This window comes from Aphis gossypii, chromosome 3 (genome assembly GCF_020184175.1).
Source record: "Aphis gossypii isolate Hap1 chromosome 3, ASM2018417v2, whole genome shotgun sequence".
Taxonomy (NCBI): Eukaryota; Metazoa; Arthropoda; class Insecta; order Hemiptera; family Aphididae; genus Aphis; species Aphis gossypii.
The window spans coordinates 25,690,133-25,706,567 of NC_065532.1; the positions used below are offsets into that span (position 1 = coordinate 25,690,133).

The window sequence follows — 16,435 nt, forward strand, 5'->3', positions numbered from 1 at the left end:
CCGTTGTTAGGGGTAAAATGAAGGATTATATTAAAACATATTATTTTATTTGATGTAAATATTAACAACAATGTTTATGTTTTATTAATTTTATGTGAAACATGGTAATATAATATGTATTAATAGCCATACCCGTCTATAAAATAAAAATTAATATTTTCCTAGCCACTGAAGTTTCCTAAGATAATTATAAATTGTAAGCATATAAATATTTATTATTTCTCTTTGAAAAAAAGCATGTTTTTGTTATCAACGTTAAATTTAGTGATTATATTCAACAAATAATACATACCTAGTGCGTTGAGCGAGAAAATGACGGTATTAATTTGTAGTATTTCGCAATGAAAAATATCTTACAACAGCAATACGGTTCATATCAATAGAATTTCTTGAAATTTATAAAAGTACTTTCTAATTGGAAAATATTTTTTAAGAATAATTTTTAATAGATTTTTCTTTTGAAGATTTTATTTGATTACAATAGTCACACGCATTGTTGACATAATAACTTGTGATAATTGTTAATGTATTTTGACATGGAATAGCGGCGTTTAACTCTTAAACTGAGATGATTTGACAAATATTTTCCAATTTAGTTAAGAGAAAAACATATTTTATTAAATTTTCAAACATTTTAGCAAGGGTTCCAAAAAACATTTTAACTGAGTTTCATTAACGTTAAATTAAAAATAAGAAAATTGTTTTTAGATATATTGTATTTAATTACCAAATTGTATTTAATCATATTTACTATTAAATTTTGTCTTAAATAACTTACTTAATTTAATTATTGTTAGAACACAAATATATTTTATAACGATTTTTTTTTTTACTGAAAAATGTAATGAATATTAAATTTAAAGATTTAATATACTTATAATATTTTTAATAATTTGAGATTATTGTACACACAAATAAACAGAATAAAAATTAATTTCATAGTTTTAGAATTATTTCAACTATTGATACAAATAATTATACCATTTGAAAAGTAGTTTTGTGCAGAAACTATGCATATAAAATTGATTATTTTTTAATTATTTCGATGGCTTATAATATAATAATATTATATTATATAAATATTATTTTAATCCATTACATTTTTTATTTTTAAATCTCATTTGACTGCAAAAATATTGTTTTGGAAAAATATAATTTCAGTAAATTATTTCCTACCTATGTCCATTGTCCAAAAAATAACAGTTTGTAAATAATTGTGATGATAAAACGAATTATAACGATTTTTATTTTTTTATTTTACTTATGATGACATTAGTTCTGCGAGATTTTAACTGTTCATTAGTGTATTAAGAAATGTATTAAAACAAATTTATTTGAAAGGTACCTAATCTTATTTGCTTATTAATTTTTTTATACTTCGAATAATTTTAAATTGCTGACGAGTTGGACGTGTCTGTTTGCTTTAAAGTGAGAAATATTGTAGTATTTCTTTTTCACCCAACTATAACATTATATAAGAAGCCACCTTAAAAATTGCCAGAGAAGTATAAAAATAACATATGAAACGTTTGCAGTTGGTAATTGGGTTAAAAGAGTGAATGAAACGATCTATAGAATTAGGGTGAGGGCTGACTGAACAATTTAAAAAAAAGTAATAAATCCCCATTTTGCTTCGACGAGTATTGTTTCATTCAATTTCGACACCATAAATAAAACAAACACAGTACTGAATTGTATACATATGTGTAAATTAAATTGAATTATTGAATACACGATAACAACTTTACGGTTATAGGTTTTAATTTATGACTAAATAACATCAATTATATTTATATACGTATGTTAGATATTTTGAATATTTTTTTGTATTTTAAGTCTATATAAATAATTATTTACGTTGTACTACACATTTTAAGTAATTATAATCAAAATTAAAAAAAAATAATAATAAATTATGTATTTTGTATTTTATGAGTTGTTTGGATCACTAGAGCAGATGTCTATAAATGTAAAATTAGTCATGAATCGTTAAATGTATTACTATTTAGATCTCGTTAAACGAAAAACTCATTTTCTGTTTAGTTATATGTTTTTTTTTTTTTCATAAAATTGCTAATTTTTTTCAAACTTGTTAATTTATTATTTACAGTTTAAACAAAGTAAGTAAAATTTAAGTCTTATTCAATCTAATAATACGTTTTATTAAATCTGTAAAAATGCTTAGTGAAAAAAATAAGATAAATATAATACTTATGTTTAAATTATTGTAAAACCAACTGTTACCGTCTAATCATAATATCATCTTAAATTAAGAAAAAAATGCTAGGTACTATCTTGATTAAAAATTGAATGTGATATGTCATATAACTAAACATAACTACTACTACTTATCATTGGACGTTATACCAAGCCCAGACGGTTTTTAATAGTAATAAACTTACGACAATAAATTATTCAGTATTAATTTTAATAAAAATTTTTGGTTAAAATGAGATATATAATTAATGATAGTAAAAATGAGTCAATTATATTCATAAATATAACCAATTGGAAGTAATAATAATGTTTTATTGGTTATAGTGATGTAAGTTGATAAGATAAACATATTTTTAAGTAGAAATGTTTGATTAACTGTTTTATTAAGATTAAACATCCCTCATCCACCAAACAATTAAATATACGAATTGTAATAGATAAATCATTTTTATTTTTTATAGATTATAAATCTCTCATGTTATTTATTTATCTTGGTAGGTAAAACATCTGTAATAAATTAATAAATTATTTTTTTTTGTGATAAAAGACCGATCTTGTTTTGAAAAATTAATCAATTTAATAAGTAATAACAATTTAAAGTTCTATTAGATAAATACCTAAATAGGAATGTATAAGATATAAGAAAAAAATATATATAATGTCTAAAATATATTTTTAAGAGTTTAAAAATATTTATAACCTAAATATTTTTAGCTTACTAGTTCTTAAATTTAAGAAAATGCATTGTTAATTTGTTGAGATCTAGTAACTTGTTTATCTGTAATTAATGAATGTAAAAATAAATAACACTTTCTTCTTAAACAATTATATTATTTTTGGCATACATTAAAAAAAAAAATGTTATAAAATTAATTGATTTGCATTATGTATAAGAATTTTAACACTAATTTTTTACAATAAAATAATAAATAATATTTAAGTTTATGGAAAAATTATAAAATCTATTTCTAAATACCCAACACTCAATAAATTAAGTTTTAAATATATCTTGGCATAAACTTAAATTGTCACAACATTTTTTACGATGAAAAGTATGCAAAGAATTTCAATATCTAAGCTAACTATCACTAATTTGCTATGGTGCAGTCAAATACTTGAATAACTTAAAATGGAATTTTATGTACTCAGTCGATGAAGGATGATTTACAAATAGATATTTACATCGTATATTTTAGTCTTTTTAGTAATAATAAAATAGTTTAACAAACATATAACTTAATAATATTGTATAATTAATTGTACTACAGTTGTATACTATACTACATCATTCATATCAATAACTGTTATTAAAATGAATTAAAAAAATTAAAAAATATATTTAGAAATTATACAATACTCATGTATTATATGTATTTGAACTCTATTTATTTAAGTTTTACAAAAGAGATATACTTATAATATTTAGTTATTTCACGATAAAAAAAAATAAAATCATGAAATCGTTAAGACAAATTATTATTTTACTATGACTTACTATTAAAATAACTAAATAAATGTCTTGTGTATTGTATTAATTTTGCTATGTATCATGTTTGTACTTGATTTATAATACAAGATACAATATATCATCCGGAGGGTTATGAAAAGATAAACGTTTTAAATAATAATTATATGGGCTTAAAATAAATTGTACATTTTTTGAGTAGGCGGTAGAGGGATTTTTAAGTGTAAACTACGACATTATAGTATTTAAACATAACCAAAAATAAAAAAATAAACGTCAGTCACGGGAAAATTGTTTTTGGTTGTTTTGCATCCGATATTATTGAGTTCTTCTCTGATGAACGTTGTAACACCCATTTATATATGATCATCGGATTCGAGTTTTTCATATATCAACAATATTTATTTGAAAAATTAAAAACTAAAATAGTTGACCTTAAATCCGACCCAAATTCGAATCACTTATGAGATACAAAATCCTTTAGTATATTCTCACCTTCAAGGTTGTTTGGATACACGCCAACATGGATTTTCATCATAGGATACCCGAATTATTTTGTTAGCAAACAAAGTAAAATACAACTTTTCTCGCTGAAAATTTAATACATGTAAGATCAAAATGTATTCATCTTATTGTTTCTTTTTTCCAGTCGTCTAACTTTAATGCGTCTCCCAAATAGCAATTATGTGGGTTGGTAACAAACTTAAATTAAATTTCACGTGGCATTAAGCTTCTTATTTCTACAAAGATAACATAGATAACTGCTTGTAAAGTTACATTTTATCTAACTAGATATCCCCTTCCCTTAATGATTTTCTATTTATTAATATTAATATCACAAATCACATTTATTTAATAATGTTAACAATAATGATGGAAACTATATTTACCTTGAATGATTAACGGTTATAACTCATAACGTTTACAAATATTAATAGAAAGTTTTCAATCTGGTTTTTAATAATACCTACTAAATATATTATTTTGTTAATTGTAATAAGATAAGTTAAAATGTTATACAATTTTATATTTTAAAATTGATGTTAAGTGATTTTACAGTTAATTAAATTTATTTTATAATTTTTGAATACTTTATTAATAATTCTAAAAACTTAAAAATAAAGGTATTTAACCTATATAGATAATTAATGTCATATTAATTTTAATATAATTTGAATTTTTATAAATGTTTTAAAAATAAAACTTAATAATTTGATAGGTTTATATAATATTTTAAAATTCAATTTGTTGTACGTGTCATATTTAAAAATATTATTTTAATTATTGTAAAAAAATGTAATTTATTAAGTTTTATTTGAACGTATTCGATTGGTTTTTATTGATTTTTAAGTAAGAAGTTTTGATGTATAATAACGTATAAGCATGATTTATTAATACTCGTTTGAAGATAACTATCAAAATTTAAATTTGAATAGGTTTTACGTGCGTTTACAGTTATTTATATGATCACATCAATTTCCCGATTGTAAAAATATGAAAAAATGCTCAATATTGAATATTAATCATGTAGGTAGGTACTCATTATAAATAATAGTTATAATTATATGACCTTTGCAAATTCAAGTTTACAGTCGTCAGACATTTACAAACGTTGGCGATAAATAACAGCAAGGTTCCTGCGCAATTAGTGTACATTAATGAACGAAACACAATGTTCATTTCATTTCACAAATAATTAAAGATACAGCATTATAATCGCTGATCATTTTATAGAAAAAGTAAATATATAAACAAGCCCGTATAATATATGTTTAAGCTGTTAAAATAAAAAAAAAACAACTTAAGCAAATTAATTTACGACTGCAAAAACCCTTAATATGTAATTGAGATTTTAGTTGGCACGGGACAAAATGTAATTTATGAATCTAAACGATGCGTTAAATAAATGTAGAAACGTTACGAAGATGTTATAATTATATCATTGAAACATTAAAAGTAAATAGATATCTATTATATCTACTTAAACGTCACTGCGCTGTAGATAATTTTTTTTTTATTTTAAATAAAAAAATTGAATAAATTAGCAAAGTGTGTAATCTACAATTGAAAAAAACGTCATTGATGTATAGTTTATCACGACATATATTTATTGATATATTTTAATGTTTTTTTATCAATTTAGTTTATTAATATATTTAAGTGGTTTTTAATATTTTTCTTCAATTATCACTACAGCAACTTACTGTTACAGATACAAAATAATTGATCCGACATTAGAATTCTCATCGATAAGTATCCAATCTACTTTTTCTTATTTTTTATTCGCAGATACTCGGTTTTAATTACAATTTTGTTTACTAAGTATTCAAATGCAATTAATCATTTATATTATACGAGTATAACATTTTGTATTGAAAAAACACATTATTTGTTCAAAGACATTCATTGAAACGACACCTTCGAGTACCGTTGTGGTTTTTGCGATATCTATGATATATAGTATTTAATCATCAACAAGGAAAAAATATATTTTTTGCTATATATTGAATTTTAAAAAAGTATTTTTTTTAAGGAAATTAAATAACAATAATCACACTGGTTGTTTGAACAATGAATGCGATTGAATGAACAATGGTTGTCGTTTGGTCTTTTTCAAGGTAATAAAAGACCCGAGTCTAAATATATATATTTTTTATTTTTATTATTTTGCCTCTTCATCTTTATATATTTTCGTTACCAGAGAAGGGTTTCAATTTTTGTTTTGGTCTTGTTTAAAAACCAAAGCATAATGATCTAGAAATTCTTTTTTTTCATTCTGCCTCTCTTACTTCCACCACACTACACCAAACTTTAACGATTCCGCGGGAATAATGAATAGGGTCATAATCAAAATGTAGCTCATTCATTACCCAAAAATACACTAAATAAATAACAAAATAAAGTACTACTGAACAGCTAATGATGATGATAATAATTGGCTATTTAGACATTTTACTAGTGTATTTATTTAAAAGTGTGGTTTATGTTGGTCAGACTGTTATAATATATATTAAGTTAATTTGTTAAAATAATTTTGATGAAAAAGTATGTGAAACTAGTTATAAGACGAATAATGTTTGAATTGAAAAATAAAAGTTTGAAAAACCAATTGACGAATATATTAATATGCATTAAGATATATTTACATAGTATATTAATAATTAAAAAAATACGTAAAAGAAAAACAATATCTGAATTTTTCAGTATTTTAACATTTAACCCTACAATGCATAACGTTACTTAAGAGTAACAATGTTTTTATCAGCATATCATACTTAAAATAATGATCGTTTTATGCTTTTCAACGTATATACTAGTTGCTAAGGTAATATATATTTAGTTTATAGTGTAAAAAAATAGTAATAATATAATAATAAATATTAATTAATTTGAAGTTTTTCGATATTTTTCTGAGTTATCAGAGTTATCAATTTTTTTCATTGAGGTACGTCAATTTGATGAACGATAAATCGGTTCTAATTCATATAATTTAATTTGGAAAAAATTGTATATGTTTCCTACACTGTACTTTATCAATTCGTTTGAAATGTGGACCTTTTGTAGATTCGTACTACTGCAGATATTCGATTTTTACTTTGTTACACATGAGTAACACTATGCATTCCCGTTACATTATCATTATATTATACACTTGTGATACAGATTGTTTATCAATTTTCCTTTTGAAGTGCTGTAAATGCCTTTTGCTCATAAATTTATGTATTTATTATAGCTAGTTGTTAGTTTATTACTTATTTATTTAGATTAGAATTTCTTAAAGCACAATCAAGTATGGAAAATAAATTAGCTGATGATGATATAGTTCATTTATTAGACATTCCATCAGATTCTGAGGATGGTTTTGAAAGCGACCTTGATACTGAACAAATTGAAATGTATGATGAGTACAGGGATTTATTAGAAGAACCAGATCTATCTACTTTTACAGAACTCCTATTAAATAAATTTCCTGAAAACATTTTAGATGAAGTTGTTGAATTTCCTATTTTGGATCCAGAACTGGATAATGGTAAGCATTTAAATATTCCTTCATCCTCATCTTCTCCTGAACCAATCACCACACCAAATAATAAAAAAACCAGACAGACCCAACAATGTATAAAACCTATTTTAACAGCTCCTACCAAACCTCCTATAGTTATTCAAAATATTAAATGGACAGATGGCAATTTTCCAGTATTAGAAACTGATTTTCTTGGAAATTCTGACTTACCAAATTATATATTAGAACTAGATACACCTTTTCAGATTTTCAAATATTTTTTTACTTCAGATTTGATGGATCATATATGTTCTGAGACTTATAAATATGGTGTGCAAAATAACTCCAGTAGCCCCTTAAAAATGAGTACTGAAGACTTACAAAAATATATTGGCGTTCTTGTGATAATGAGCTTAGTAAATATAACAAATATTAGAAACTATTGGTCACCAGTTTTGGGAAATGAAATTATTAAAAATACAATGACTGTGAATACATTTGAAAAAATAAGATCCAATCTCCACTTCAACGATAACTTGTTAACTTCTACTGGCCCTAACAGGGACAAAATACATAAAATTAGACCTGTTTTAGAAACTCTAAAAAAAAGATTTAGTAGTATCCCTATAGAAGAAAACTTAGCAGTTGACGAACAAATTTGCAGTACTAAAGCAAGAAGTTCACTTAAAGTTTATATGCCAAATAAACCACATAAATGGGGGTATAAATTTTTTGTATTGAGTGGTGCTTCAGGATTTGCATACAATTTGGAGTTTTGTACTGGTCAGGAGAATAATTCTGAACTTAGAAAATCAAGTGAACCAGACTTAGGTGCCAGTGCAAATGTTGTTGTGCGCCTTGCAAGAGTAATACCTATAAATCTAAGACACAAATTATTTTTCGACAACTATTATACCACATTACCACTTCTAGTTTATCTAAAAAAGAGAAACATACTATCTTTAGGAACTGTTAGGAGAAATAGATTAAAAAATGTTATGTTGCCTGATGATTCCTTACTAATGAAAAAGCCAAGAGGTACAACTGCTCATTGTGTGTCAAAAGTCAGAGGTATAGATATTGTTGCTGTTACATGGAAAGACACAAAAATTGTTAGTTTGCTATCAACATTTGCTGCTGTAGATCCGGTGGTCAAAGTTAGTAGGTTTGATAGAAAACAAAAAAAAAGGGTAGAGGTCGATTGTCCAAACATAATAAAAGTATATAATAGGCATATGGGTGGCGTTGACTTATTAGATGGATTGCTTGGGCGCCATAAAATAAAAATGAGAAGTAGAAAATGGTATATGAGAGTTTTTCATCATTTATTGGATGTTACCATAGTAAACTCATGGCTTCTCCACAAAAGAATTCAAAAACAAAAACAAGACAAAAATGTTATGTCATTAGTACATTTTAGAGAACAGCTAGGTTTATCTCTTTGTAAAATTGGTACTTCTATAACTCCAAAACGTGGCCGTCCAACTAATGATGTACAAGAAGGTATAGTTAAAAAAGGTAAAATGGGCACTAAAATAGGACAACATGCTCCACCTAAAGAGGTAAGGACTGATAGAACAGATCATTGGCCAGTTGAAAATGAAAAAAGGACAAGATGTAAGAACCCAGGTTGTAAAGGCAATACTTTTATGATGTGCAATAAATGTCAAGTTAACTTATGTTGTGGCAAAGGATTGGCTTGTTTCACTAAATGGCATACAACATAAATTTTAATTATTATTCAGTTTTATAATTACTAGTTTTTATTTTTATTAATAATATTGACAAGTCAGTCAATAATTTTTAAGTTTTTACTTTTGACTTTTTTTTAACATTATTCTTATTTGTTATTTTATTATATTTTACTATTTTTAACATTTATATAGTATATATATATATGTATATATATTGTTTTGTATTTGGTAAGTTGTTCAATAATTTATGTTATAGTTTTATAAATTTGTTTGAAAATAAAAATAAAAAAATTATATAATTTCATAGAATGTATGACAGTGACTGGCCTGAGATTTTTTTTAAACATTATTATTTATAATATTGTAATATCTTATTATTTAGCTTTATGTATTTTTTCTTTTTGTTATTGACATGTCAAGCAAATTTTGTTTTAGGTACATCTGGCTTATAAAAAACAAATAATAAAGTTCATAGGACGTATGGTACCATGGAATTCCTAAATATAATAAATAATATCGTATAATGTAAATGCATAGTGTTACTCAGAGGTAACAAAGTACAAATTAGTGGATTTTGGGAGTAAAAATCCAAATTTGATTTTTCAAATATTTTTCGTACTATCTTTAGGATATATATATAAAAAAAAAATTAATAAAAAAATAAAATAAAAAATCATGCATTGTAGGGATTAGAACAGTGATTAGAAGTGTAAGAAATATAAATCTAAATAATATATCTATTATCCTAATACAAGATTATAATTCATAACTACCAGAAAATGTATTAAATGCATGGGTGTTATTACGTCATTATAACATAATCTATACTCTTATTCTTTGTGTAAACATATAATTTTAAGTTATGTTGAAATATTAAAAAGTTCAACCTTTAAAATATCATTTATTTTGAAAAAAATAATTATTTATAAATAATAATTGTATGTAGACTTATTAAGAGCTTTTTTTTATAATTTTATGGTATTCTTTTGATTTGATTTTTTTTAATGAAACTGTGTCTCATTAATTTCTTGAACGCAACACAATTTTATTATTTCTTATTTTAGGTAACTATCTATACAATTATTATAATGTCACTAAACATTGTTTAGATTAATGTTACACTTATGCTCAATAGAAAAATCGTATTATTTTTAAAATATTTGTTTGGTATAATTTAGTATTATCTAAAACAATAACTGTCAACTGCTATAACAACTTTAACATTAATGTCATCATTTTATGTGTAATATTTTAAGGAATTAAGGATCATGGCAACGAATAAAATATATTATTATGTTTATTTAATAATAATGTCAATGTATATGGGTTGTGTGTTTTGCTATAAAAACAATATTTGAATACTATTCTTCACGGAGTTTAGGTATAACTCAATTGAACAGGTACAATGTATAGGTACTTAATGCTTTTTTTCTCCAATATATTACTAAGTTGCTGCGTAACAAATAAAATACGTGAGAGCTTTAAATTTGACCTAACTTAGTTATTTTAAAAGACATCGAACGAATTTAAAATATTCAAGAAATCTATTAGATTGTAAGTGTTTGAATAGAGATAAAGAAAAATAATACATTCCATTCTGTGTGTGCCCTTCTTGAACACTTCAACTATCTTTCTAACTTAACACCAAATGGGGTTTGAAAATCCTCAAAACGTTTATAAGACTTATTTCTCCAGTATTTTGTTTCTGTTAAAACAAATCTCCGGGATACTTGAATTTTATGGTGGTTCAGCACTTTAGTGGCGGTCACCTTCACACTCTTCCTTCCCGTCGCGTTCGAAATGGATTGGCCATATAAGGTGACAAATTTCTGGGTGGCTTATGTGAGTGCGTGCGCGCGTGCGATTCTTGTGCAAAATGGTATTTGCCGGATGTAACCTAATTTGTATGTTGTTGTATTGTTTCAGGACTGTCAACAGAACCGGAGAACGGAAAAATAAACGCGCCCCTTCTAAATTGTCTCCACTTTGTTGTTTGTTTTATGCATTTTCTCTGCTTTGTGCGATCGATTCTCATCGCTATGTTGACATTAATGGCACTAAAAGTAGACTTAATGTCCTAGGGTAGTTAGATAAAAAAAAAAAAAAAAAAAAATACTAAAGAGAGACTAGTCATTAAAAGAAGAGTAAAAAATAAGATTTTAAAAAAATTTGTAAGCAAGGGGCGCGTTTACTACACTTTAGGAGAATGTACTCGACAAAAGTAACAGCAATGACGTTCCTGGTGGCCATATTTGCAGTGAGCCCACTTCAGTCTTCCGAAGGTAAAATATTTTCATGTAAAAATAGTAAGGTTATATTATATTAACAGTGAATACTCATCGTTTTGAAAAGGATATTTACTACCTAATTTAGAATACTTATTATAAAAAATTATATTATTTCACTATTTTTATCGTTTAAGTTTTAAATCTAACCAAATTTTTCTCAAACCGAAATATAATAATACCAAATTATATTGAATGAACTTTGTTCTACACTAAGAACCAATTTTCTTGCACAGCTAACCAGGAGATCTGGAGCTCAGATTCAGTTAGCTGAAACCTACTATAAGAGTATATATAATAAGATTTCGTAATTGTTTTCTAGGTATTGAAGATTTAGTTAAATTATATATTTTTCTTTTGTTTAGTGTTTTTATATTTAAAAAATAAAATACATAAGTAGTAGTACAATTAGAGATTTATATATCCAAGAGTATAAAATAAAAGTGAGTAGAGTGAAAATAGCCTCACGATGGAGAGAATTGATAACATTATCAAAATATAATACATTTACTGTACCTATATTATTAAGTTTTAAAAAAATTAAATTAAACAATTCAACAGTATTAAGACATGCTACCATTTTAAATAGTTTCCAAAATCTTAAGTGTATTTTTTTAGGTATTATAATCAACAATTATTATTGTTTTTATCGTTTATTTTAGTTTAACGTTTAATGGTTGCCAACGCAACGGTTTAAATGCTTTTATTTAATAATTTTACTGCCTCACTTAAAATCTTGATTATTCGAATTATTTAGTTTTATCCGTGGGAGTACTATCACCAGATTTCGCAAAGCTGCATTATTACTGACGACGAAGTAAACCTAAATCCCATAGCAATTAAATTTGAATTATCACAAGTTAATATATCACTGTTCATATTCATTATGTCTCCTACACCCCAAGAAACTTCACTTTTATTTTAACGCCTCATTAACAACTTTTAACATGGCTCCAAGTCACCACAAGGAGAAGTAATTTTCTCTAAAAGTAAAAGTTTTTGCTATTTCTTTTTTCGAATTACAATTTAATTTGTTTCTATACCATTCGTAAGTTTTTCGCTATATCGTAATTTCGTGATTATACCGTTATCCTTCTTTTAACTAGCCCCTTGTTTTCGCTACCTACCTTTTAATTATTTTTTTTCTCCAACTAGCAATAAACTTGATTACTAGTTTCTTTCATGTAGGTAAGTTTGCTTTAATTCACATATTTAATTGAAACTATAGTAAAAAGTTAATGCAAAACGTATAATGTGTATGTGTGAGTGAACTAGGCAAACAATAACATAATAATATTATATTTTCCATAAATTTTAATAATTTAAATATATTTACTAGCATTATTATCAGTTATAAACTACATCAACAAAATCTGATCGTTATATTATTCTCAATATGCATATGATTAAGTAACTGTTGGAATAACTACATTTACAATTTAAATTATGCAACTTGAGGTGATATCAACGGGTTTGTAGAAACCAATGTCTGAGAACTACTTTACAAATCCCTTGTGTAAAGGATAGAGGGGTCTATGAAAATAAAGTTCAAAATATCTATATACATCTTAATATTTGTTTATTTCAAAGTTATTTGATTTATTGGAATATTAAGCATTCCAATTAAATTTAACAATGATCACTGACACATTAAATTTATGAAAAATGTCAATTTCTAAAATTTGATTGAAAAATGAAAATAAAAAAGAATAGGTATTTGTTGGAGTATTTTGATACATAAACATTGACATTTGAAGTATTAGTTAATGAATCGAAAGTATTTATTTATTATTTTTTTTTTCGTAAACATTAATCGAGTGAACTAATAAATAATAATAATAATGAATGTTATTCGATTAATGAACCACTCAGGATACAATTACAATTATAATTTGTAATCAATTTTGTTTTTAATTTCTTATTTAAATAGCTTAGTTGTAATATTCTAGTTTAAGTTATAATAATTACCGTAGAGTTATTATATTTTTTCCACTATCATAATATTGGAACAGCGTATTTCTATATACCCAACTAATACGTTTGATTAGCTAGAATATATATAAACTCTATAATACTATTATGTATCGAAATGTTTCTTTAAAGAATTTTATTCGTTCGGAGTACGTTACAGTACTATGCAATTAAACATTTTTTCAACTTTTAATTGACAGTATAAACTATAAATCAAATCTTTGTGGACCGATTTTATTCAAAGACGTCTGACTTTAGATTTGACTGCAAATGATCTTTAAGGCAATTACAATACAATATAGTGTCACTTTATTTGCAAGCATTATTTTAATACGAGTTAGCCTCTAGGTGTCACAGTGATCGTTATTATGTAGTGTTTCGCTTGTGAAGAAGAAAATAACAATGTGTACTAAACCAACGCTTTCCAGGCTTTATCAATGCATGTATATGATTTTGTGGATTCACAATTAAGAAGCTATTTTTTTCGCGGTATCAGACGCACATACACACTCGATCGTTAAGACGGTAGACTATCGTTTATTATTTTGGTCGATCATTTGCCATGCTTAGACTATTATTCGTTTTTTGTAAACAGACCTATCCTATCACTCCGATCGGATATATAGGCGTGGTCTAAAAACGTACGTTGTCGTCGTCGTATATTATATACGCGGGCGACCGTTCGATTTCAATTAATGATACAACCGCCATTCTTTATCATCGTTGACGTGGGCGTTTTGCCCTCGTTGTCCGTCGCCCGCACACGAGTACTGCGATAAAAACTAGTCGAAACCGAGTAAAACCATAGGATCTAATTTGCACAAATTCATTTTGGCTTATCCGTCCACTCGTGTACGTCTATAGCGTCCTATATTTTGAATGTGTCCGTCGCGAGTGTGTGTGCACATGTTAGGCATAACCACAATGATGGTTGGTGGTAGTGGTTATGTATAGTGGATCGCGGTACATGGTTCGCTCGATAACCCTGAGGATATTATTCGCGATGCAACGCACGAGGTCGGGCGCTGCTGCCGCGCCGTGCCGTGCCAGCCGGATTTGCCGGCGAATTTATTGCCGATAAGTTTGGCCTGGACCGGGAGCGTTCTTGGCACAAAACAAGATTCGGCTGCCAGCAAAAGTACAAAAGTTTCATTAAAGATAAAGAACCACCCTCTCAAACTTTACACTTCACAGTAATTACCATCGAAGCGGAATTTATCTACGAAAATAATAAAATATGAACCCGCGAGAAATGTACTGCCATCGCACCGGTATATGGTGTGCACTCTCGTCTCGTTGCAGTGGTATGACAGGGTTTAACTTCTTTGCTGCTCTATTACTAATTTATATACTATATAATGCCGAAACCACCTCCTCCCCTTCCCCACCTATCGTTTAACAGCCAAATCATCCCATCAGCATTGTCAGAGACTTTTGATTATGATATTATATAATGATCGTTGCCAAAATTTATCTTCCTCTATATTTAGTCAAAATTATAAATATATGCGTACCTAAAATTATTCTCTAGTATTAGATGTTGTATGACGAATTATACGCACTCGCTTGATTTAAAATGTAAAATATAATTGGTAATCAAAACGGCTTACAGAATTATGGATTGTTATATACTGTTCATGCGACTATTATATCAAGTATATGAAATTATAGAAAAAAGATTTACTATTATTGTTAAATACTATTGGGTTATGTATACACAAATTGACAGTGAAGTCATACGTAACGGGAATTTTTAAAAACTACTGTTATAAATTTGAATATCATCACGTGCAGTTAAGTTGTATAACACCATAAGTACATCTAAGATAGTATTACGTATGTAATTATTTAATTTAAATATTTTCATAAAAAAAATTCGACAAACTTATATTCATTAATACTTTCAATTTTAAAATCTTATTATATCATATGTAAAGTTACTTTCACTTAACGATTTGTAATAATTATTTTCATATTACATTATTTACAAATAAAACAAAGTAATACTTTTACTCTCGAGTTATATTAATTTCATGTTTTACTTTAGTTCGTTTTAATACAAAACTTTTACAGTAGACATATGCATAGCATACACCTACTAATTAAAATGTTTTTAAACTTAATTTATGTTCTACCTTTAGACGTTCAGTGTATCACAAAATATAGTACCTAATTTTACTGCCACGTGGAATAAATATAATATATCATATATGTTTTATTAAAACTCCGTTTCTTCATTTTGTTTGCAATATTCACGTACTTCAAATGTCTTCTCAAAGTCGTTCTTGCCTTGGGATCGCATTGACAATAATACTACACTTAATATTGTGTAATTTACATATGTCTCGAAACTTTCTTGAGATTTCCCTACGGAATATGAATAATTTGTTGAGTAATAATATTCATTATACGAACTATTGCTTTATGGTAGATGGGCAATTAGATGTATATAATATATATAAATAAATGTTTGTGTGTATATGTGCGTAAATGTATTCCTGTTTTACTACACCTACTTGTATATAAAAAAGAGTAATATTTAAGTTTCTAGAATGAATTGTATATTTTAGAAAAAGTGTATTATTATACGGACTTGAAAATATAATAATTTGTTATAAAAATATAGTATGAATTTTATTTTACGTTTGAATGGATATCAAAAATATCAAATCGATAAAATATATTAAGAATAATTAAAAATATTTGTGTACTCAATATATATTTATACATTTTTTATCTATTAATATTAGATATCTAATCTAACTTTTTGGGCTTAATGTGAATTATAATTTATGTATAA

General features: G+C 25.9%; 1 protein-coding gene across 2 annotated transcripts in view; it reads left to right on the forward strand.

The window, feature by feature from the left end:
- Positions 1-16,435, forward strand: part of LOC114131428 (lachesin-like) — a 387,860-nt gene that overhangs the window by 33,961 nt on the left and 337,464 nt on the right. Inside the window, exons 1-2 of one of the 2 annotated variants that reach the window (XM_050203565.1) lie at positions 10,762-10,779; positions 11,306-11,661. In XM_050203565.1, coding sequence (XP_050059522.1) covers positions 11,586-11,661 — 76 coding nt within the window. In that variant the 5' untranslated portion in view covers positions 10,762-10,779; positions 11,306-11,585. Of the gene's footprint in view, positions 1-10,761; positions 10,780-11,305; positions 11,662-16,435 lie in introns of those variants that run through there. The other variant, XM_050203564.1, reaches the window with a different exon arrangement.